The sequence below is a fragment of the Ambystoma mexicanum genome, chromosome 6q (genome assembly GCF_040938575.1).
Source record: "Ambystoma mexicanum isolate Mex_15411 chromosome 6q, UKY_AmexF1_1, whole genome shotgun sequence".
NCBI lineage: Eukaryota > Metazoa > Chordata > Amphibia > Caudata > Ambystomatidae > Ambystoma > Ambystoma mexicanum.
Genome location: NC_090937.1, coordinates 1,106,157,497 through 1,106,181,037, shown reverse-complemented (window position 1 = coordinate 1,106,181,037; position 23,541 = coordinate 1,106,157,497). Strand labels below are relative to the sequence as shown.

The 23,541-nt window shown below is 45.0% G+C and overlaps 1 protein-coding gene across 1 annotated transcript in view; it reads right to left on the bottom strand.

Moving 5' to 3' along the window:
• The window catches only part of SGCB (sarcoglycan beta), a 415,573-nt gene that overhangs the window by 80,341 nt on the left and 311,691 nt on the right, over positions 1–23,541 (bottom strand). The window contains exon 5 of the mRNA XM_069631676.1: positions 2,045–2,176. Within this exon, the coding sequence (XP_069487777.1) occupies positions 2,045–2,176 (132 nt within the window). The remainder of the gene's footprint in view (positions 1–2,044; positions 2,177–23,541) is intronic.

Sequence of the window (23,541 nt, the reverse complement as noted above, 5' to 3'; positions counted from 1 at the left end):
CAGCATGCTCCCCTGGCGCTGGCCTTCCAAACTCTAGCTCAGGTGAGGTGTCTACCCCACTGGCTGTCTGCAGGTTGCCATAAAGGTCTTTCAACCTTGATTCCTCAGACATGAAACTTTCTGGTACATTTGGCATACCAAACTGGAGGCTAAATAGTGCCTCGTTGTCAGAGGGTTCATTTGCCTCATATATTGAGGTAAGGGACTTAAAATAGTCCTTCCTTGGTAAAGGCACACGTCTTTTCAGGCATCAAGGATATAATGAATAATGGATTAGACGCTGGAAGCCATCAAAACCTTTTTCACTGGCGCCATAGGTTTTGATGGGGCGCTCAACGTCGATGTCGCAGCTGGCAATGATGGCGCGGCTGGTGTCGATGTCGACAACCTCGACTTATGCTTTCGGCTTGACAGATCCTTCGATGACATATCATCAGATTAAGCCCTCGACAGCTCGCAATGAGGATAAGACCTTCAATCCCCAGCTCGATTTCGCACAGGATTTAGGTCGAGCCCTTTCCTTCCCGGATTCTTTGGAAGGCGCGGTAGGAGCATGGCTTGGAGGCTTTTGTTTTTCAAATATTTTTAGCATCTCCGATCGGAAAGCCTCCCACTCGGCCGGAGAAGATTTCTTTGTAGGGCAAGATACCCTCAGGGGAAGCGTCCGACAATGAAGTCGAAGAAGGCGACCTATGGTGCCTCTCGTTGGACTTCTTCGACGATGATGAGGAGGAGTGGTGGTAGCCACTCCTCGATCTCGACCGCTTTCTTCCTCCGAGGAGAATCGGCTCTCGACTCGTTGGTCGAAGGTTTTTTGGTTGGGGTAGATGATTTGGGGTTTCGACCTGCCATAAATTTCCGCTTTCGTTCCTTCAAGGCCTTTCCCGTCATCGACTGGCACTTGGAACAGTTTGAGGTGTTATGATCCACCCCGAGGCGCCATAAACTTATATGGTGTGGATCGTTCAATAACATTTTGGACCCACAATCTCAACACTTCTTGAACCGGGTCTTCGGGGGAAGTCGGTGTTGACAAAGAAGACATACTGGATTTCTGAAGTTATGAAGTAAAGAAGCTTGCCGTATTTCTCAAAGCAATAGCATTTGCGGAAAAACTGAACTGTGACGCCAATGGGCCCTGCACGTGCTATATGTGCCTTCAATGATATCGTCCTCCAGGCGAAGGTCCTCGAGGCACATTGATTCGACGCCTTCGACACGCACCGCCCTCTGCAGAACTTTTTATCCCGAAGCAGCTAAAGCTGGATATTGAATATCTAAGATGAGGAATACGTGGGAAGAGACAATCCATTTGAAAGCGCCATTTCATCTGTTGTCTGTTGTCCTCAAATGTAATGAAGTCAGGAACCATGAGGTGCTTTTCTCTGCAGTGTGTGCTACAGAATGATCACCAACGATCATGCTCACTCACTCATTAACAATAAGGTGTGGCTACATGATAATATCTAAAAGTTATGATTGATCCTTAAGCAGAAGTATGGTCCTGTTTTCCCTTGGCCTAGCTAGTGGCCTAGTGGTGGGTCAGGTTCTGAAGAATGGTTTGCATCAGGGTTACTGAAGTAGTTTGAGACTCCAATATGAGAGGTTGTAATGTTTCACTTAGTAACTGTATTATGGAATGCCAGAAAGAGCAAAAACACTATTTGAAATATTAAACAACTTTCTACACACACAGAACAGAGAAAGAAGGGAAGCTAAGTTCAAGAATCTACTTCAAAGATAAAGTATAGTACATAACATGGACTGAATGGTCGTTTTTAGATCCTAACGGACCAGAGTAGACACAGTCCGATACAGATGACTTGTAATGGTATGACGCATGGGAAATATTTATTTACAAGACATTTTTGCAAGCTCACTAACCTAGATCCAGCACATTCATGGGAAGGCCAAGAGACCAACCAGTTGTAAATCAATGCACAAGCAGCAGGCAAAAGGGATTTCCAATAAAAGATGTAATTTCTGCCTTTGGCCATTTTTGACATATCAGTCATCGTTTGTATACAATACTAGAAGTACTCACCGCCTTTAGTTCCATATCCCCTCCCATACGAAACTCAATGGTTTTCCCCATAATGAACACGCCTTCATTTCCACGCACAATGGCACGCCCATCAACTTTTATATTTAGGTCACTGGTAGCGTTGCTTGTAATCTAGAAAAACAGAAAGGTGCAGACAGTAAACAATTGTGCACTATGTCCTACGGTGCTGCACGCTTACTGAATGGGATTCAATTAATGAGCAACTAACATGAAAGACAGACTACAACAGGTAAATAACACTGTACGTGTTGAGTTGGGCATTGTGGGCTCAGGTTGGTTTACTTGCTCACAGACAGCAAATTAATACCAAGCACCATCAAGCAGTGATTCAGTTAATCAAAGTACACTGGAAGAGCTTGGACAGAGTTATAGGAAGCCGTTAACATGCATTTCAGATAAAGAGTTCAAATAAATGGACCTTCTAACAAACCCTATTCCTGCCTCCATATTCTGTCCACCACCCAACCTACCCACCACATCCTTTGCCCTCTCATACCCATCATCCACTCTCCTCTAAATTGCACCTTGTCCGCTCCTCTGCAATGCATACCACCCACCTGAACTTCCTCTACCCTGCCTGCCTTCCGTCTAATACTACCCTACCTCCACCCTCACACCTTATTTTGGACATCTGGAACACCCACGCCATCTGAAATCAAACCTTATTCATTAACGACCACAAAAACAGGGTCATCCCAAACTCTGATGCCCACCACTGATACCTGGCTCTCCCCATGATAAGGCCACTCTGGCTACCTTACAAAAAGATGTTGCTATACTTTTCCACCCCCTTCAACTCTCTCATAAAGGTGTTGGCCTAAGGTTAAGCAAGGACATACTACCCACTCCTCTTCCACCCTCAGACTTCATTCCATCTATCTTTCAACACATCTTGCTCCAACTTCTCACTGCCACTCCATTTATCATTATCCTTATCTACTACACACATTAGACCCCCAATAGCTTCTTCCTTGAACTTGAGCTGTTACCGGAATCTTTTCTAGCAGACATCCTCATTGTCAACATAGGCCACCTCCACCTGTCAAACCACCACTATCGCCTGAGAGCTACAGATTGACTTCGCTCACTCTGAGCACTCTCTGTTCCACCTGTACAACCTTCCTATCTACACCCAGGGGACCTTCCTCCATCTCATATCTCCTCTTTTATCTCTTCTGCTCTATTACCCCTCTATCCCTGACCGAATGAAAGTCTGCTCCAAACTATGTGACCCCCCCATTCTGGGACCCAGTGATGTACTCTCTTTGAGCCCTCTCTCCCGACTCCCCCAAACCATTGAACTTGCCTTCACAGAGTTTAACAATGCACTCCTGACCTCCCTTGACTGTCACCATCCTACTTGTATATTCACCCTCAGCCTTAGATCGGCCCCAGACATGCAACAGCTCAAGACAGCCACGCATCTCTACCAGCATCAGCGGCGCAATGATCGTTCCCCTTTTCTCCACATTGCCTATGAAGATTCTCTTCTTGCCCTTACTAGTGGTCACCAAATCAGCTTACTACACTGACCTTATATCCTCTTGTTGCTCTCATAACAGCAAGCCTTTACTGGCCTGCAAACTAAGGTTTCCAACCCAAAGAAAAGCTTTGAACTTTGTGCTTTGAACTGTAGCAGTGTTCTGGCTACATGAATTACTGCTGGCAGGAGAGCAGTTGCAAGGGAACATTTACTGCAGATTGGACACGTGCCATTTAAGCTGGCCTGACTGGCTAGACCCGCCCATCCAATGTACACATCTGCTCGCTGCACTGGAGCAACATGGCTCGTCAACCCCTGGACTAGAGCCAGGTGGCCCTGACCTCCCGAACTGAAGCAGGTATGCCTACATGTAACACTATGAGCAGATCTCTCCTTGATGGAGCCTAAGGACTTAGACCTGCACCAACTACAAGTACTTTACGCAGCCATGGAATATGTCTTGTGTGATGAATCAGAGGTGATCATCCCAAAAACCCTGACCTGGACCCTTTGTCATGTGGCCAGGGAAAGGCAGCCCTTACCTGATCCTGACGCTGAGGGCGGCATGAGAGAGTATCACATGGGAGGGGACATGGGTCAGGAGGAATAGGAGAATCCCGGTAGCAATTTCCCTAATGATCCTACAGTCCGGATGGCCTACTGTAAAACTTATGATTCTGTTTCTGAAACTAAGAACATTATGGACTTCAAGTCCCTTAATGCTCTTAGAACTCAACTGATGAAGAGGGGTCTAGAGTTACTAAAACGTAACGTGCAGTCCAGTTGCTACAATAGCCCACACTTCAGCGGGGCCTTTAAACATTTAAGGGTCTTTTAGGTGTGGGCCATTAAGGTCGAGCAGCAGAAGCAGCTGGAGACGGCAGCGGTTGGATCTGCCGCATTGCCAGCTGAACCAAAGGAGAAGCTCTCTGTCTCCTGTATCTCGCTCCGGTGTGAAGTTTACACCAGATGCTCCACTGAAGAAGGCTGACTGGAGGCCCGACGTGTGAAGCAGAAGCGAGTGCGACAGACGCCAGGACATACCGGTGAGTTGGCCTAACCGAGGTGACCCAAGGGCACTCCGAAATAGACAGCTGTGGAAAAGTGCACCATTTGAATATCGAACCTTTAAACTAAAGCTAACTGGGCGCAACACTCCTGTTGCGAGATGTTTAACAGGAGAACATTGTAACCTGCATTGTTAAAACCAAGAGGAAGCAATAATTAAACCGAGTGAATGCAACCTCCCAAAAGAGATGTTGGACAGGAGAATATTGCAACCTATATTGCCAAAGATAAAAGGGGGCAATAATCAAACCAAGTGCATACAGTTTTCCAAAAGGGGTATATTTAACCAAGGGACATTATAACCTGCATTTTCAAAGCCAAAGAGAGGTGAGAGTAACATGAAGACCATTTCAATGTAGCAGTCCCAGATCCCCTGTGGAAGAAAGTTGTAAACTACATTGCCAGCAGCCAGTAGGTTGTATAGCAAGAGGTCAAGGTTGGCAGGAGAAAAGCTCTCCTTGTAGAAAGGTTCAAGGGGGAGAGAATTGTAACCTACATTGCCTATGGCAAACAGATCAATGTGGGAATCCTTGTCCTTTTGGACAGCATAACTGCAAAAGAAGTTGTAAGCCAATTGTGTTGCAAGTCAAAAGACTTATCCAAGATGCTGTTGTTCATTCAACTTTCTCCATTTAGGAGTTCAGTGTGGAAAGTTTGGAGTGGTTAGTCCTTGGAGGCGAGTGGACTAGGAAGAAGATGATGTGAAGTACCAGGCCTGTGGTAGAAGGTTGTGGTGGAAAGGAGGTGGCAATAACACTACTATGTTTTGATGAACTATTGTATAATCCATCCTGAAGTATTGCTTATGAAGAAGAAATGCAATGTGATTTTGTGAAACTTTTTTACATTGACATTTCAATAGGATGTATGAAGAAAGAGTCCTTTTGGTTCGCCAAACCGAGGTTGTGAACACTTTAACAATTGTCTTAAGAGTGAGAAATGTTTGTGAAACTGAGATAATCACTTTGCCAAGTAATGGACATACTGGATGGAAAGGATTGTGTATTCTACTTGGTGTGGAACTTGGCTAGTGAAAAGAACGTTCCTGCAATTGAACTTTGGTTTGAAACATCCCGAATGTATACAGGCAAGGGGATCCAACCCTTGTCACGAGGATTCCTGTTGTCTTTATGTTTGAATGTATATGTTGTTTTGCAAAGTTTAAACAGCCAAATGATCCCCATATGATTTTTGCTGTATGTATTAGTGTGAGGCACAGACATTTTTCGGACATTAGGTCAGATTTGATAGGTTAGGTAAAGTTAGGCGTTTGTTTCACCCTTTATTATTTAATAAATGGCGATTTAAGAGAAAACTCCACCTGTGTGTCCGACTCCTCACAGAAAATGGGGGTGGCCCTTCACGTAAGAAAATCGCCAACTTTTTAAAACAAAACAATCTGTGATGTTCAATAAAAACAAGAAGACTATAAAATAATTACTCATATGACATGTTTGAGACCAGAAATGGGAGCAGCCATTACTTAATGTCTAGTGAACTCTAATAAACACCAATACACATTCTGATGAAGGGCAGACCCACTGATTAATTTTCACACAAATGTCAGACAAATAGACTCAAGGTACAATACGCTTGCCACAAATGAGATTAGTTTGCATGCAGTTAACACGCTCAGTAGAGAACATAGCAGAAACAAGGGGGGTAAAAGTGCCTCGGCACAAAATGAGGCATACCTACTTAATAATGAAAGGCCAGATGTAGGTTTGTCTGATGCCGTAATGCACAGTAGAGGCTGCCCGAATGCACAGAATGCTCTGCTAGAGGGAGCTGTTGCCTTATGATATACAGTGGTCCAATTTGCATAGCTTCGCCTGTTGTAACCGCTAGAGAGAGCTGTAGGCTTAGGCTATATATAGTGGTCCTACTGTGTAAATGAAAACCTGCACTTTGGCCTGTGTACACAGGCCTGTATACTAGTGATATAATAATACATCTCTCAGAGGATAATATTGGAGGGAAAAGTCTAAAGCGTACACAAGACCTTCTGCTCATGAACTCTACGGTTACTGATTCCACCTCTCCCCTATAAATGAACACTTATGAGTGCTTAGCAAACAAAAGTATGGATGATGGAGGGAAACAAGAGGAAAAATACACCACCACCACACAGCTGTTGACTCCCCTAGTTCGATTGTGTGAAATGGTCTCTAAAAAGTATTTTGAACACACTACTTATTTGGTGGAAATGAGATACTGTAGAATCTGTAAACAAGAAAGCACTTTGGAAACTACAATGCATGTTCTCACAAGGTTTACTCCGATGTTGTTTATTTATGTAAAGAACTTCAGAATTTGGTGAATGAAATAAGTGCACCAAGAACAGATGAGTTTTGGTACAGATGCCTGGCGGAATATAGATTGTCTTTGGCAATAAGCAGAGTCTGGTGTGACGTGGAAACGGATCCAAACAAACATATGATCGATTTTCAAAAGAGAGATACATTGAGTTAAAACTGGCTATAAGCGTTGATTGCTAGGGATGAAGCAAATAATTTTGGTGTTATTGAATGTCCAAATATCTCTTGGGAAATGTAATGAGGGTGGGAACTTTTAGAATTATGTCTATATATGCAGCGTGTTGGATAAGAATTATGATGAAATGACTGTCATTTTACTTCTTTTTTTATATTGTGTGATATATATGTATACTAAAACACACTAATAAAAAAAAATCTTCATATTTAAAACAAAACTGAATGTATGTATGTGTGTATGTTTGTCCGGCTATACAAATCCACACCGTTGAACCCACGTCTACCAATTTTTGCATGGATTACTCATTTGTCTGGGGCAAGATTGTAGTCTATGTTTGGATGCAAATAATTCACTCTGTAGACACCCTCATTTACTAATGCTCACCCCGATTCACTACAGTAGGTACTAGAAGGAGCCAACATTTGGAAAAGTGTCTGAAGCAAAATGATCGTTTTGATGGTTATTTCTTTGAAATGTATTACTACTGTATATAGTTTGAAAGTGCTTATTAGAGCATTTTTAAAGGGAATTACAAAAGACAAATTTAAAAAAATGTGTTATCATGCCACTTCAAATATGGTTTACTTAAGCTCATTCACAAGAAGAGAGCACAATCAATCAATCTTTCTTGGACATTTTCTCAAATGTGCTGAAGCCATTGAGTGACAAACATGCCACACAAAAAACGAACACCACTTGGAAAAGCTCCATCTGATGCAAAGCGAAAATCCATATCAAGAAATTCTGAAACACAACAACAAACAGCAGCATGACTTGCTGACCAGAGGACAAGAGGAACTTTCTCCATTCATTAGCATCATTAGAAGCCCCAATATTGGTTGGGGAGGTTGAACTTGCTATCAAATCCCTCCCTAGCGCCAAGGCTCCGGCCCCAGACGGATTCACAAACAAGTTTTATAAAACCTTCATTAAAGAACTCACCCCACACCTCACAAAGCTATTCAATGTCATATGGGAAAAGGGTTCTGTTACACAATCGATGGCTGAATCAAATACAACCCTACTTTTAAAACTCAGAAAAGATCCGGCAGAATGTGCATCCTATCGGCCCATAGCCTTGCTCAACACTGATGCTAAGCTGTTTAGTAAAATCATAGCGCGACGATTGGGGGAGGTATTACCCACACTAATAGACAGGGATCAGACAGGCTTTATCCAGGGCCGAGCGGCCCACAACAATATTCGTAGAACCATAGATCTAATACCTCTAGCCCCCTCCATACCAGGTCCCCTCTCATTGCTATACTTAGACGCCCATCGGGCGTTCAATAGTATGTCATGGGACTATCTGCAATTAGTCTTGAAGGGATTTGGGTTCGGCAAACAATTCTCTAAGCTGGTTCTGTCCAATTTCTGGATTCCCTCCACCCGAATACGAGTCAACGCCCACTGGACCCCACAGATACCCCTCAGCAGGGGGACCAGGCAGGGGTGTCCCCTATCACCATTGGTCTTTGCATTAGCAATGGAACCACTAGCCCAACACATTCGCCTCCACCCCGACATTCAGGAGTTCGAGGTGTGGCACCATTTTCACAAAGTAGCGTTCTATGCGGACGATGTGCTCTGTTTTTTAAGGGAGGCTCGGACGTTGGCTCCCCCGCTTATGGGTCTGCTTGATCGTTTTGCGCAGATTTCAGGCTTCACAATAAACACGGCCAAATCGAAGGGCCTGAACTTGTCTGAAACGCCACTAGTGCGAAACGCTTTACAGAACACCTTCTCCCTTAGTTGGGGAAACTCCAAAACCACATACCTTGGGGTGCACCTGACACCGACCTATTCGGGTCTGGTGAGAGCTAACATTCCCCCACTATTAAAAGACACCACGGAGTCTCTACAAAAATGGGACCTCCAGGAGATTTCATGGTTGGGGTGCATAAGTGCCATTAAAATGATCTTGCTTCCCCGGCTCCTTTACACTTTCCAAGCGCTTCCTGTCCACATTCCAGAGCGAGAATTACTAGATTTGCAGAATGAAGAACACCTAGAATTCAGCGTAAGATTCTCACTAGAAGCAGGCAGCTGGGAGGTCTTGGGCTCCCCTCCATCGTGAGATATTATTGAGCAACCCAAATTGCACCCATCCTAGGCTGGGCGATCCAAGGTGACCCCCCCAAATGGTGAGACATTGAACAACGGTTTTCTGGGGCTCCTCTCTCCCATCTCCCATTCCTACCGCGAGAGGCTCGGGTCTCTCGGAGGCCCCTTCTCCCAACCACGGGATCCACGCTTTGTTGCTGGGACAGGCATTGCATGTTAAGGGGGACCCCCCGGGACTGGGCCCCCTCTCCCCAATCACACAGAACCCCGCCTTCACTCCAGGACTCCAACCCAGTTCATACCAAAACTGGTCAGGAACGGGACCTCTGAGAATGCAAGAGCTCTATGTTCACAATAACCCAATGACCTTCACCCAGTGCAAGGAGAAATTTAACCTCCCAGAGACAGAGAGATTTCTAAATATACAGCTCAGACACTGGATCACCAACCCGGTCATTAAAAAAGCTGCCACTAGGGTCCCCTCAGGCTTAGAGTTTGCGGTCTCGGAAGGTCAACACTCACATAAAGTGGCAACTTACTATCGCCTTCTAGAAAGCTTGCCAGAAGATGAGAAACTCCCTTACATGTTGGCATGGGAGAGAGAGTTAGGGATAGAGATGTCTCCGGAGTCATGATGGAGAATCGGGGACAGAGCACATGGGTTCTCCAGATGCACGACAGTCAGGGAATACGCACTTAAGATCTGCTACTGATGGTATTTCTCTCTGCAAAGGTTAAACGCAATGAATGTAGACTACCCTGATGTATGTTGGCATGGCTGTGGGGCAAAGGGAGACTTGGGGCACCTATGGTGGCACTATCCGGTCATTCAATCCTTCTGGCTGGAGACCAGGTCCAAAATTAAGGACATATGCGGAACCCTCCTCCCCATGGAACCGTTGGTACTGTTATTGGGTGACATTCCAGATGATGGGTCCTATCCGCAGTCGGGCTCTAGAGCTCGGCTAATCACACAATTACTTATGGCGGCCCGCCTTACGCAAGCTCGATTTTGGAAAGAACTGGAGGACCAGGAAGCAAAAATGAGTGGGCACCACTGGAACATTAATCTCCTTAATGTCCTTATTACTTGGTAAATGAAGTCTCTGATGTATAATTCTTAATAGCAGGGTAGTTTACTATGTGCAGGAGCCGGCTGTAAAGACTTGGAGAAACCCAAGTCAAAAAATAACAGTAGAAGCAAGAGACTAGGTGCAATACCCAGTCATACAGCCGCTCTCTGAATCCCAATCCGGGTTTTAATTAGTTACAATGTTGGTAGACAGTTAGTGTAGAGATAAAAGATGATTAGAAAAAACTCAAAAGTAATGTTGTTTTCTCAATGATGATTTTATCTATCCAATCAAGGTTCATATGCAAAAAAATAATAATGCGTAGTCACTAATAATTTTTAGTGAGGAAGAGTTCTGCCACAAGTCACTCTTTCAACAGACTCAAATTGTGCCAATGCATTTCGGAATACAAATTCCTTCATCAGGGCAAGTCTAAACAACATAATCATAACATATATATTTTTTGAAAGTAACAATACCGTGAATATTATGAAACAAATTCAAGCCCAAGGATATGACAATTATGTGAAACATGCATGAAAATATGTCGAAATAAAATTAGCATCCAGTTAAATAGCATATGAAAATAAAATGAAATACAACACATACCCAGCAATAATGTTTGTAGAAGTAGAAGGAGGACCGGAAATTGAAAAAAGAATAAAAGCAATTAAACAGTGAAAAGTCATGCCTTCATAAAGTATGGCCATACAAAACGGAATATTGTCTGTTACCTGAATGAAGTAAATTAATGTGGCAACTCAACTAAGGGGCTGAGATCGTCAGAAAAACGAACCGCTCCCCGAATCCAATGTAAAGCAGTCTCTGTAAACATAGACACATCTTGTTTAGAATCCCACGAGATTCACAACGTTGCAATTCACAACGTTCGTGGTAAAGTGTAAAGAATAAGCTTAGTGTCACAGAGAGTATAGCGGAGCTGTTCCCTCTATGTCTGCCAGTAGCAGACTGACCGCGCTGCATCGGAGTGTTGCTTAGCAACCTAGCTAAATATGACACGTGATCGCGGCTCCTCGCTAGAGGGCGCGATGCAAGTGTCAAGGCTGCAATCAAGCCAGTAGGCTTGAATAAGAAGGATTAAACTATTTTTGGAGAGTAATGGGCTCATAACTAGAGAAATAAACCTATTTAGAAAATAAAATAGAAGTAAGTGAAAATCATAGAAAGTGAAGAAATACTCAACGCCAACATTCCGGGTAATGTAACAAAGAAGATAGTAGCACATATAAGCGGGACAGAACAGAATTATGAAAAGAATTATGAAAAGGATGTAGCTATGTCAATATTTCACATCATGCATCAAATCGTAGATATATAGATAGATGCTGCCAGTGGTGTCGTCATCAAGACGGCACCTTGGGTCCTGGATAAAAATCCAGGATATGCAGCATGCGAATCACACCTATGGGGAGTGTTATAAATCCACATTGTCCGTAAAATTTCAAAATACCAACCATATTTGTAAGTTTGTGTTAACAATAGTTACATGTAAATCATGGTGCCACTAGTACATGGATGTAATTCTAAACAGGTCCATCCAAACAGAAAATAACATACAATCAGAGAAAACAATGAAAATTAATCTCCTCATTTAGTCCATTAGGTACCAAACTGCCAAGCCTGTCTATCCAGTAAGTTTCCCTGCGATTTAGACGTTGGCTTAGATCCTCGTGAGGACTGTTCTTGGTAAGTACTTCCAAAATCACAAATCTTATCTGTGTCACATTATGTCCATTAGCCACCCAATGTCGTGCCACAGCTGAATTGGTGTTCGCATTACGGATACAGGACCGATGCTCACTCCACCTTAGTTTGGCTGTTCTTGTCGACTGTCCAACATAGAATTTCCCACATGGGCACTTGATCCCATAAATGATGTTACTGCTGTCACAAGTCCCAAATGTCTTCAGCAGAATCTTCTGTCCTGTTCTCGGATGGTTGATGATGTTGCCTTTGATAACAAAGTTACAATTAACACAATGGAGGCAAGGGAATGTACCAGTACGTTGGGTTGTAGGTCCTTTTATTGCTGGTTTAGTTTGCACCAATTCGTCCCTTAGGTTCCTACTACGTTGATATGCAAAAACTGGTTTTTCATTAAACAGATTCTGTACTCTAATGTCATTTTTGAATATCTCCCAGTGTTTCATGATAGTTTTCTTGATTTTATTACTTTGAGTTGAAAATTTGGAAACGTATACTGGTGACTTTAATTCTCCCCTTTCCTTGGGGTTCTGTACTGATAATAGAGTCTCTCGTGACAGGGCATTGACCTTGTCAGATGCTAAATCAAGCTCATCCTGCTTGTATCCACGGGCCAGAAATTTCTCCTTCATCTCCATCTGTTGCATTTTACAGTCTTCAGGATCACTCACTATCTTCTTTACCCGTAGTAGCTGACTGTATGGCAGGTTTTTGAGCAAACTTGGCTGGTGAAAGCGGAGGCGGTGCAAGAGGTTATTGCGATCAGTGATTTTCCGAAACAGAGAAGTACTGTAGCTGTTAGCTTGCTTTCTGACCTGGACATCTAGGAATGTTATGGTGTCATATGAAGTTTCCTTAGTGAATTGTATCCTTTGGTCTATGCTGTTAAGATATTCAAAAAATATCTCAAAAGACTCTTTGGTCCCCTTCCAAACTCCAAGGATATCATCTATGTATCTTGTCCATATCCGAATGTCCTTATTCCATTCTTGTCTCTTCAATACATGGTCAGTCTCAAATGTGTGCATGAAACTATTGGCGTATGAGGGTGCCATAGTGGCCCCCAGTGAAGTTCCTGCAATTTGTAAGTACAACTGATTGCCATACTGAAAATAAGAGTTTTCTGCGATAACTTGTAGAAGGGCCAGTATAAATTCCTTCTGGGCACGTATTTCAGGTGCTTCAAGCAAAAGCCATTCCACAGCTTCTATCCCTAGGTCATGAGGTATAGAGGTGTAGAGACTCTTCACGTCAATTGTGAACATCAAATCTTCTTGTAAAGGTGTCAAGGAGTTGAGTTTTTGAAGGAAGTGGGAGGTATCCCGAGTGTAAGTACATGTTTTCTGGATTAGAGGCTGTAGGAAGAAGTCGATATAGATCCCTAGAGGTTGGTTAATGCTCTCTACTCCTGCGACGATTGGTCTGCCAGGTGGTTTAGTACCATCCTTATGGATCTTCGTCAGCGTGTAGAAATTTGGTATTCTCGGATGACTTTTGGAAAGAAATCTTTGTGTATGCTCATTAATCCATTCCAATTCTAGTGCTTTAGCCAAAAGGCTCTTCAAGTTCTGTTGAATAGAGAGGGTTGGGTCATGATCTAAAGTGGTATATGTGGTATGATCTTGGAGCTGTCTAATACACTCGGCATCATAGTCAGTTGTATTCTGGATGACTAGAGCTCCCCCCTTGTCTGCCAGACGGATGGTGATACTTTTGTCACTAAACAGGTCCCTGATTAATCTCATTTCATGTGGTTTAAGGTTCCTGTATGGAGGAGTTTTGTAGCTGATGCGTTCAAGATCAGGAGTAACCAATTTCTGGAAAATTTCAATGGATGGTCCCGTAATTGGTGGTACAAATCCACTTTTGATCCTGAACTCCTGATAATCTGGCATCTTGGCTGGACTGTCTTGTGTTTCCAATTCTTCAAAGAAAACTTTCAGTTTGAGCTTGCGAAAAAATTTGTATAGTTCAATCTTTGCATCAAACAAGGTGGTTCCGTAAGTGGGAACGAAACTTAAGCCTTTTTGAAGAGTCTCTTCTTCAGACTTGTTCAGTCTCCTCTCCGATATATTTATCACTAAGTTTTCTTTTGCAAGAACTGGAGGACCCCCACATAGCATACTGGTGGGTTAAAGTTTGGGAACTTCTTGGAATAGATAAACTAACGGCCGCAATGGAAAAATCGGACAGCCAAATTTACAAATATCTGGGGCCCATTCCTGGACCATGTTGCAGAGAAAGAACACATGTTCTTCCAGCCTAGATTGGTTAAAGATATTCTCCAGCCCTGACACTACCCACTCGTTTGAAACCAGGATGGGAGGATGCTATAGCACCCTTGAGGGCAATGCTGTGAGCTATTGGTAATTCTGGTGATTTTGGTGAGAATACCTTTTTTTTTCCTTTCTCTCATTTTTTCTCCCACCGTTCCTTAGTTAAGAACGCTACAGAATATTAAGCTAAACTATTCTACTCCCCGAGGTTAGTTATGAAATACATTGACTAGAGGAATTACAAAGATGTTAAAATGAAATGTTGATGCATTGTTTAAAAGATTAATTAATATTGTTATCGCAGTCACAAACAAATTTTAGCCTTTATGTGTCACAATGGATGAGTTACGATGGAGTGGTACCGACTGTCTATTTGAGATTCATGTGATTAAGTAATATTGCCACTGGCCCTGATTTGTTTGAGGAATTCAATGTTGTATCAATATTTCAATAAAAAGATTTTGACAAAAAAAAAAAAAACAGAACGTTTGTTCTGCACACCAATGCCACGCACCCTTAATAGAAGGGCAATCTTAGACTTCTTACATATTATTCTTCCCATTTGCCTAATAAACACTGACAACATATATATGACATGCATTACTTACCGTAATGGCATTTCTGATGATTGTATTTTCTTAGATTCACATGCTGTGCATATAGTTCGACATCTACTGGTAATCGTGGAGTATTGCATCTTCTCTTTCGAGGATCGAAAGGGGACGTCGGCATGGGCGTGCTTGTAACACTATCCCCAACGTGACGTGTAGTGTACCCAAAATCCTTCACGCGTTGAGGTCCTTCTGGTTGTCTTTTTTCTGCCTTGAGGGAGTCTTATGACTATCATGAGTGAGTACAGATAGAAAGTAGTAGTAAAATGGCTATGCTCATTCTACTCCGAGCGAGGAGGAAGGGTAGGTGCATGTGAATCTAAGCAAATACAATCATCAGACATGCTATTACGGTAAGCAATGCATGCCTTCTGATGCTTGTGAATCTGCTTAGAATCACATGCTGCGCATAGACTAGCGAGCAGTACCCAGAGTTGGTGGTGGGATGTGAGAAGGAACAGTAGTAAACAGCTGTCTTAGTACCACTTGTCCCACCTGAGAATCAGACCTAGAGTGAGTATCTAGGCAATAGTGTTTTGTAAAGGTGTGTGCAGAACTCTAGGTTGCCGCCTTGCAAATGGACTCAAGAGGAACATTTGCAATGTATGATATGGAAGCCCCATTGCCCCGATTAGAGTGTGCTCTAGGCTTGCAGGGCAGATCACTCTTGGCAAGAGTATAGCAGAGTGTGATGCAATTTAAAATCCACTTTGAGATGGCTGATTTAGAGACAGGGTCCCCTTCTCTACCAGCCGCCTCTGAGACGAAAAACTGGTTTGTTTTTCTTAGTGTTCTAGTCTTTTCCAGATAATATATGCCCTATGCACATCAATTGTGGGAAGGCTTCTTTCTGCCACGTTAGTGGGGTTCTGGAAGAATGTGAGTAGTTCTATTGATTGGTTCACATGGAACTTTGAAATGAATTTAGGCGCAAATAGTGGGTGAGTGTGCAGAACCACCTTGTTTTTGTGAATTGTGATAAATGGCTCTTGAACTGAAAGGGCCTGTAGTTCACTAACTCTTCTTATTGAAGTAACTGCCATTAGGAAGGCATTCTTGTAAGTGAGTGATTTGAGGCTAGCTTTATGCATGGGTTCAAAGGGAGATCCCATTAGTCTAGTTAATACCACATTTAGGTCCCATCCGGGAGCTGTATTTGAAATAGGGGATGAAGTCTTAACTCCTTCCATAAAAGATTTGATTACTGGGATCTTCCACCACAACACCTTTTTCTGGGACGTAGTATGAGCTGAAAGTGCAGCTAGGTGTACCTACAGGGAATTAAAAACCAGAACTGAGTGAAGTAGGTGAGTCAAGTATAAGACGATATGTGTTGGAGAGCAGTCTATGGGATTGATGCACTTGGAATTGCACCAGATAACTAAGTGTTTACATTTAACGGAGTAGCAATGTCTGGTGTTAGGCTTTCTTGCTTCCTTAAGTATGTCCATGCATCTCTGAGGAAGTTGGAGGTTCCCGAACTCTAGGACTTCAGGAACCAGGCCACTAAGTTGAGAGTTTGCAGGCATGAATGGAGAGTCTCCCCCCATGTCTTGTGATAGCATGTTGTATGGGCAAAGTAGCTTCATCGAAGGAGAGTGACATTGCCATCAGATGGGAAAACCATGGTTGGTGTGCGCACATTGGGGCCACCAGAATCATTGTGACTGGTTCCTGGTGCATCTTGTGCATTATCTTGTGGAGTAGGGGAGTCGGGGGCGGGAGGAGCATAGACATATTTCCCTGACCATGTTAACCAGAGACTGTTTCCCTTTGAGCGGTTCTGGGGTTGGGTACCTGGAGGCGTAGTTTGGGCATTGTGCATTCTCCAGAGTAGCGAACAAGTCGATCTCTGGGAAGTCCCATTCTGCGAAGACGTTGAGACGATGTCTTCGTGTAATCTCCATTCGTACTCTGTGGGTAGTGGGAAGACTCTGCTGAGCACATCTGACAGATGATTGAGTTCCCCTGGAATGTGTTGAGATAGGAGGAACATCCTGTGTTTGAGAGCCCATTTCCATATGTTCTGTGACAGTTTGGATAGCCTGGAGAGTGCTTGCCCCCTTGTTTGTTCAGGTAATACATGGCCGTGGTGCAGTCCGTGAGCACTAGTACTGTCCTCCCCTGTAGTTGTGTTTGAAAAGCCTTCAGGGCATTGAACACTGCTAACAATTCCAACAGGTATATGTGGTTGGATGCTAAGGCTGGTTACCAAACGCAGTGCACCGTGTGACGAAAGAGGTAAGCCCCCCATCCCGTTAGAGTTGCGTCCATGGTGAAAGTGGCTTCTACTGCGGGGCTGGTGAAGGTTTCCCACTGTAAGAGGTTTTCCCTCGACCATCACTGCAGAGAGAATGAGGGCTGTCCAAACAACCACTAGATTGTCCCATTGTCCGCTGGCCTGACACCAGTGTCTGTTCAGCCACTCTTGCATGGGGCGCATGCGCAAATGTTTGTGTGGGCCAAAGTAAATGCAGGAATCCATCATGCCGAGCAATCGCATTGCTTTGTGTACCGTCACCTCTAGACCGGCTACTATTGAGGGATCTGAAACAGCATATTTTGGACCCTCTCGTTGGAGGGGAAGACGAGGCCGTCCTTTGTTCGAGCCCCTAGGAATTGCTTGACCTGGCTGGAGTCTAGGCTGGACTTCTTCTTGTTGATGGAGAAGCCCAGTTGGAACAAAAGGTCTACAGTCTTTTGGGTATTTGAGAAGCATGCCTCGTAGGAATCCCCTGTTATGAGCCAATCGTCGAGGTAAGGGTATACTGGGATGGACAACCTGCGCAGGTGGGCCGCTGCCACTGCCAGAACCTTTGTGAATACCCTCGGAGCTGACGCTATGCCGAAGGGTAGCACTTTGAACTGGTAGTGTTTGCCCTCTATCATGAACCTGAGGGTGTCCAGTCAGATGGTCGAAAATAAATGGTCGAATGACCATTTGATCGAATCAAAATGGTCGGAAAAAAAAAGGTCGCATTTTTTTTATTTATTTATATATATATTTTTTAAAAGTTTTGGTTGCTTAAAAAATATTTGTAATAAAGAAAAAGGGAGGTTGGGGGGGAACCCCCCCCATAAAATAAAAAATAAAAAAAAATAAAAAAATGCAACCTTTTTTTTCCGACCATTTTACTTCGATCAAATGGTCATTCGACCATTTGGTTTTCGACCAAATGACTGATAACCGAACCTGAGGTATTTTCTGTGTGCTGGCAGCATTGAAATATGAAAGTATGCATCTTTCATGTCCAGTGTTGCCATGTAATCCCCCTGAGATAGCAGGGGAATTACTTCCTGCAAAGTCACCATACGAAATTTTTGAGGTTTGACAAATTTGTTTGCTGGGCGCAGATCTAGTACAGGGCACATGGTTAAATCCTTTTTGGGTACAAGGAAGTATACTGAATAAATACCCTCAGTTACCTGTGATAGAGGCACGACCTCTATTGCTCCTTTTTCTAGTAGCAGTTCGACTTCTTGAAGAAGGATGACGAGGTGCTCTGGTGATAGGCGTCCTCACCGTGGGGGTCTGAACGTAGGGAATCAACTGAATTCTATGCAGTAACCGCGGGCTATGGTTGACAATACCCAGCTGTCTGTTGTTATTCCCTCCCATGCTGGTAGAAAAGATGTTAACCGGCCCCCGACCGGCGATGCATGGGAGGGGACCTAAACCTTCGGGTCATTTGGTGTTGGTAGCCGGGGAACCTCTAGGAGTGGGGCCTGACCTCTTTCCTTGCCACAACGTTGTCCTCTTTGAGCCTATTGTCTGCTGGTTCCTTCAGTGGAGGACCAGTTGCCTGCTGAGGAGTACTGTTGTTGCTGTTGCTGGCTTTGTTGTTGGCCACGAAAAAAGCGTCTGTTGCCGTAACCTTGCTTATTGGGAGGCCTTGAGATCTGGTCTAGAGTCTTTAGGGTATCTAAATCCTTCTTAGCTGTCTCCAGTGTGTCATCCACCACCTTACCAAACAGGTTTGAGTCCTCAATTGGTTTGTTGATGAGCGACGCCTGGGTCTCTGGCTTAAAACCTGAGTCCCGGGGCCAGACATGACGCTTGAGAAGTACCCCCTGAACTAAAGACCGGCCAGCCGTCTCCGCAGCATCTAGCGAGTTCTTAATGATGCTCTGGCTAACCAGGGTACCTTCTGTTATAGTGGCTAACAAACGAGTTCGTAAGGGCTCAGGGACTTCTTCGAGGTCTTGGCGTAACTTTCCCCATTGGGCATCAGCGTAGCTTGCCAGTAAGGTATTGTTATTGGCAATTCTGGTGGAGAAAGCTGCCGAGGCTGTAATCCTCTTTCCCAGGGCGTAAAGCTCCTTTCCCTCCTTGTCTGGGGGTGCTTTGCTAGTAGAAAAGCGGAACCCCTGCCCTTTTCCTTGTGGTGGTTACTACCAAGGAATCAGGTATTGAGTGACCCTTAATATATAATGGGTCCGAGGGTGAGAGACTAAAAAGTTTCTCAATTCTCGGGTTGACCCCTCTAACCAACGCAGGTGTTGATAAAGATGGAATAGGTCGTCTCTTAACTGAGGTGAGAAGGGGAATGGCCGGACTAGTAGGTGGTTTCTCCTTAATGATTTTCTCCACAAAGTCTATTTCTGGAGTAATTTCTCCTGTATCAATTTCAAAATGTGCTGCTGCTTTACGTAGTAGCACATTGAAAGTGGGTTGGTCGTCTATAGGCGACGGGTTTCTGACTGGTGTGCTTTGAGGAGAGGACAGATCCAGAACGTCAGGGTCTGTTGACGCTCCTGGCGACTGCCAAGGCTGTGAGTCACCTCCGTCTGGGTCTTCTTCGAAGCCCCCTCCACCCATGTCTGGGTATTCATCAAAACCTTCTTCAGGGTTTTGTTGATCCTCAATATCTAGGAACTCTTCATCCTCCTGAAAGTGAGAGTCTTCTTCAGTGAGGTCATATGTATTAGCCTCCTCTTGAAGTGGGTCAAATAGTCTTGGGTATTTGGCCCTGGGGTGTTCCTGAAGTAACTCTCTTGATCTCTTGGGTGTTACCTGTTCAAGGGTGGACATAAATCTATCTAGTTTGTCCATACATGATTTAAATCTTTCTAAAGTCCACTGGGGTAACCCAGAACGTTCTGGAGGCGTAAAGGGAAGCTCTTCGCCTGTAGCCGTCCAGATCTCTCCCATAGCGTGGAGGATATACTCCCTTCGCCCTCTGAGAAACCTTCTCATGGGCTAGGTCCTTCTTTCGACGGAGTGGGAGGTTCCTGCCTGCCTTCCGCCTGCTTCGGCATCTCCCTGGCCTTGTGAGCGGGCCTCGGCGACTCTTTCGCCGTCTGTCTCTGAGCGTCAGTGGAGACTATTCACGCCAAGCTCTCGACGACTAAACTCTCCGTCGAGGGTTCGTCTCGCACAGTGTTAGGCGGTGCCGAGACCTCTTCGCCGACGGGCGCTCTCTTACGAGGCACGTCATCTGGCATTTTGGTGGTAGCGCCCTTATTTGTGGGTGGCCCAGTCGCTAGTCGCTTATGCGGTTGCGAGGAGGGCTTGCGACCCTTACGGTTGGCGGAGGCTGCCGGTAGGCCCGGCGTCTCCATTGGCGCTAGGGCTTTCTTCGACTTAGACAAAGGTGTGCCGTGGGTTGTGTGTTAATCTTTATGTTTCTTATGTGCGTCAGCTTCGCCGGGGTGTACATCCCCATAACTAGGGCGTAAGCCGAACTTGTCGGGGCCGGCGACAGACTCGGAGGAGTGGGAACGCTCCTTAGAGAGGTCAACAACCTCCTATACGGAGGTAGTGTTATCACTGTCCCCCTCGTCACATTCGATGGCGGCGGGTGAGGAATCAGCTCTAGACATAGCGTAGGCTGCTCACCTCTTGACCCTGCGGTCATTTAAAGTCTTTGGGCGAAGAAGTTTACAGGCTGCACAGCCGTCCTAGTTGTGGTCGAGGGGTAAGCAGCGGTTACACCGCTTATGTTTATCCTTCCACATGAATTTGACGTCATAGCGCGGGCAAAATCTAAAAGGAGTCCTCTCCATAGCTGAGGATACAGTTATAAGTGATAACCACCCCGAAGGAAAGGGGGTGAAAGAGAAAGGCATTCTTAGAAAGAAACAGAAGTGTCCTACGACCCCCACTCTCCCTACTGTATAGGCCGGCGAGGCCAGGCCACGTGTTCGGCAGCGCCGAAGGATCGCCTCCATCGAAATCACTGCCGTCGAAGATCTTGATCGGCGGTGAAACAACTTAGCCGTCGAAGGAGGGTTAGGATTTAACGAGGGTCGAATAAATGGTATTGGCAATTTGTCTCTAACGAGCTCTGCATTAAGGCGACCAGTATTCTGGGCGGAAAAAAAACAATCTGAGGGACCTCGACGCATGTGGTATTTTGGGTACACTGCACGTCACTATAGGGATAGTATTACAGACACGCCTATGTCGACGTCCCCTTTTCGACTACGAAAAACAAAATAAAATACTCTGCAGTGACCACTGGATGTCGGACTATGCACAGCATGTGATTCTAAGCAGATTAACAAGCATCAGAAATATATATATATTAGACCAACCAGAAGATGTTACACAAGCAACAGCATTCATTTTTTTCAATCTGAAACTGTGGCCTCTGTGGTCATGCCATACCAACACAGCCTCAATAGATTAGGATATGAGGCCAATAGGGTTAACCCAGAATTCATGAGACAGGGCCACTATATTAGTAGTAACTCTGAGAATATCAAAACAGGGGACAACATGAAACTCTTTGAGGAAAATCTCACAATTGCAATCACACAAGAATGGACACGATGCACTAATTTGCCTAGTCTGAGGGAGGCCTCACAGGAAAGAAGCAGTAACGCTGAAGACTGGTCATGGTTAGCGGGGACGCTACAACTGTACGTTCTACATAGACGCTAACCCACAATTATCATTACGTTCATGGTACACAAGAGGGCATGCCCATTATGCGGAAGAGGGAGTCTGTGGAGGAAATCTGTGGTGCTGCGAGGTGGGCTTCTGTGGATCGAGCTGCTCCATAAATGGATCAGACGGCCTGGTAATAAATCCTTTACTCGCTGTGGCAGGTAGAGTGCCGGGGGATCCTTGTGGCCTCCGGCAGTCAGGACGTTGAGAGCAACGTAGAGTGGGGCTGGGGAAAGCGCTGGTGTGCTGTAGTTCCTTCTGGTGGCCAGGGCCTGCATCGGTCCACATTATGAGTCCCTGATATGTTCATGCACCTTGCATGTGGAGGAGCAGTCATTGTGGACTGGGAGCCAGTGTTATTATTATTGTGATTACCCCACCCATTTTCGAGCTAGACGTGCATACATATGGTGAGGGGATGGAGAAGAGCCCATTTAAGTACTCTTTGTCATTGAAGTCCATATTAGGCCGGTGTAGCGTATGGTTGAGGGTCCTGGTGGTGGATCTCTAACTGGTTAGGAGGGTACCTGTAATCGTCAAGTGGGGTGGGGTGCGGGCCTGGACCCCTAGCTAACATTTGTTAAGTCCTCACAGCTGGCCTTTCTGGTGGCAGACATACCTGCTAAAATATTGCAGGTATTGGGAATGACAAAGGGGGCAGCCAAGAAACGCAGCCTGATGGATTCCTTCGCCAGTACTCCTGGCAGAGCACCGAGTGCAGCCCCTGCTGCGGAGACTGCCTCGGCAGGTGAGACAGTGATGCCTGCTGGGATGAAACCCTTGATGGCTGCCTGCAATGCAGTCTGGATTTGCCTCAGTTAACACCAAGCTGGATGATATCATAGTCATCATTAGCTCCCTAAAGGCCAGGATGGAGAATGAAAGTGTGTGTATAACTGAAACAAGAATTGGGCAACTTGAAAATAGTCCTAACACATGATTAGCTGCTAAAAGTGGTCACAAAAGAGTTAACTGCAGCTGGGCGAAGTGTTAAGACCTTGAGTCATGCTCCCGTAGGAATAATACACACCTTGTGGGAGTGCTGGAGGCCTCAGTGAAGGGGTTATGGAGCAATTTGTGGAGGATCTCCTGAAGTCTCTCTTTGCAGATGTTAGTTTCTCAGCACACTTCCTGGTGGAATGCGCACACCAGCCCTGGTACCTGCTCCGAAGCCTGGTGTGCCATCGCGCACAATCATCACACGGCTGTTAAATTATCGTGAATGGGATCACATATTGCGTCTGTCCAGGGAAAGGGGCTCGCTCAAATTTGAGTCCAGTGCTATTCATGTGTATCCGGACTTCTCGGCTGGGGTCCAGGCTGCCAGACGGTCAGATGACCCGGTCAAGTGATTGCTGCCGGAATGGCAGGTCCATCATGCCATCCTTTTCCCTTCAAGGTTCTGTATTCTACATGGCAGGGTACATTTCTTTGAGATGCCAGGGGACTCTATGCAGTAAATCGAAGCATCTACCATTTCTCCCAACCCCCCCCGGGGCTAAAGACCTCACCTAATACTTGACTGTGCATTAGTTCTGTACTAATGAATTGTTTTGGGGGAGTTGTTGTCCAGTTGCTATATGCTCCTAGCTTCTACTGCCATGATGAGTTCGGGCGTATGTATGTTTTGCTGCACTATTTAGTGCAGCCTTGTCTTGTACATTGTTTGAGGGCATATGAATGCGTACTAATTCAATTCCAGACAGCCCTTGTCTGTTGAGTTGAGATGCTGCTCGCACTGTTTTCCTTGAAGGTTCACTATGGGGTGACACTGTCTGGTTGGGGTCG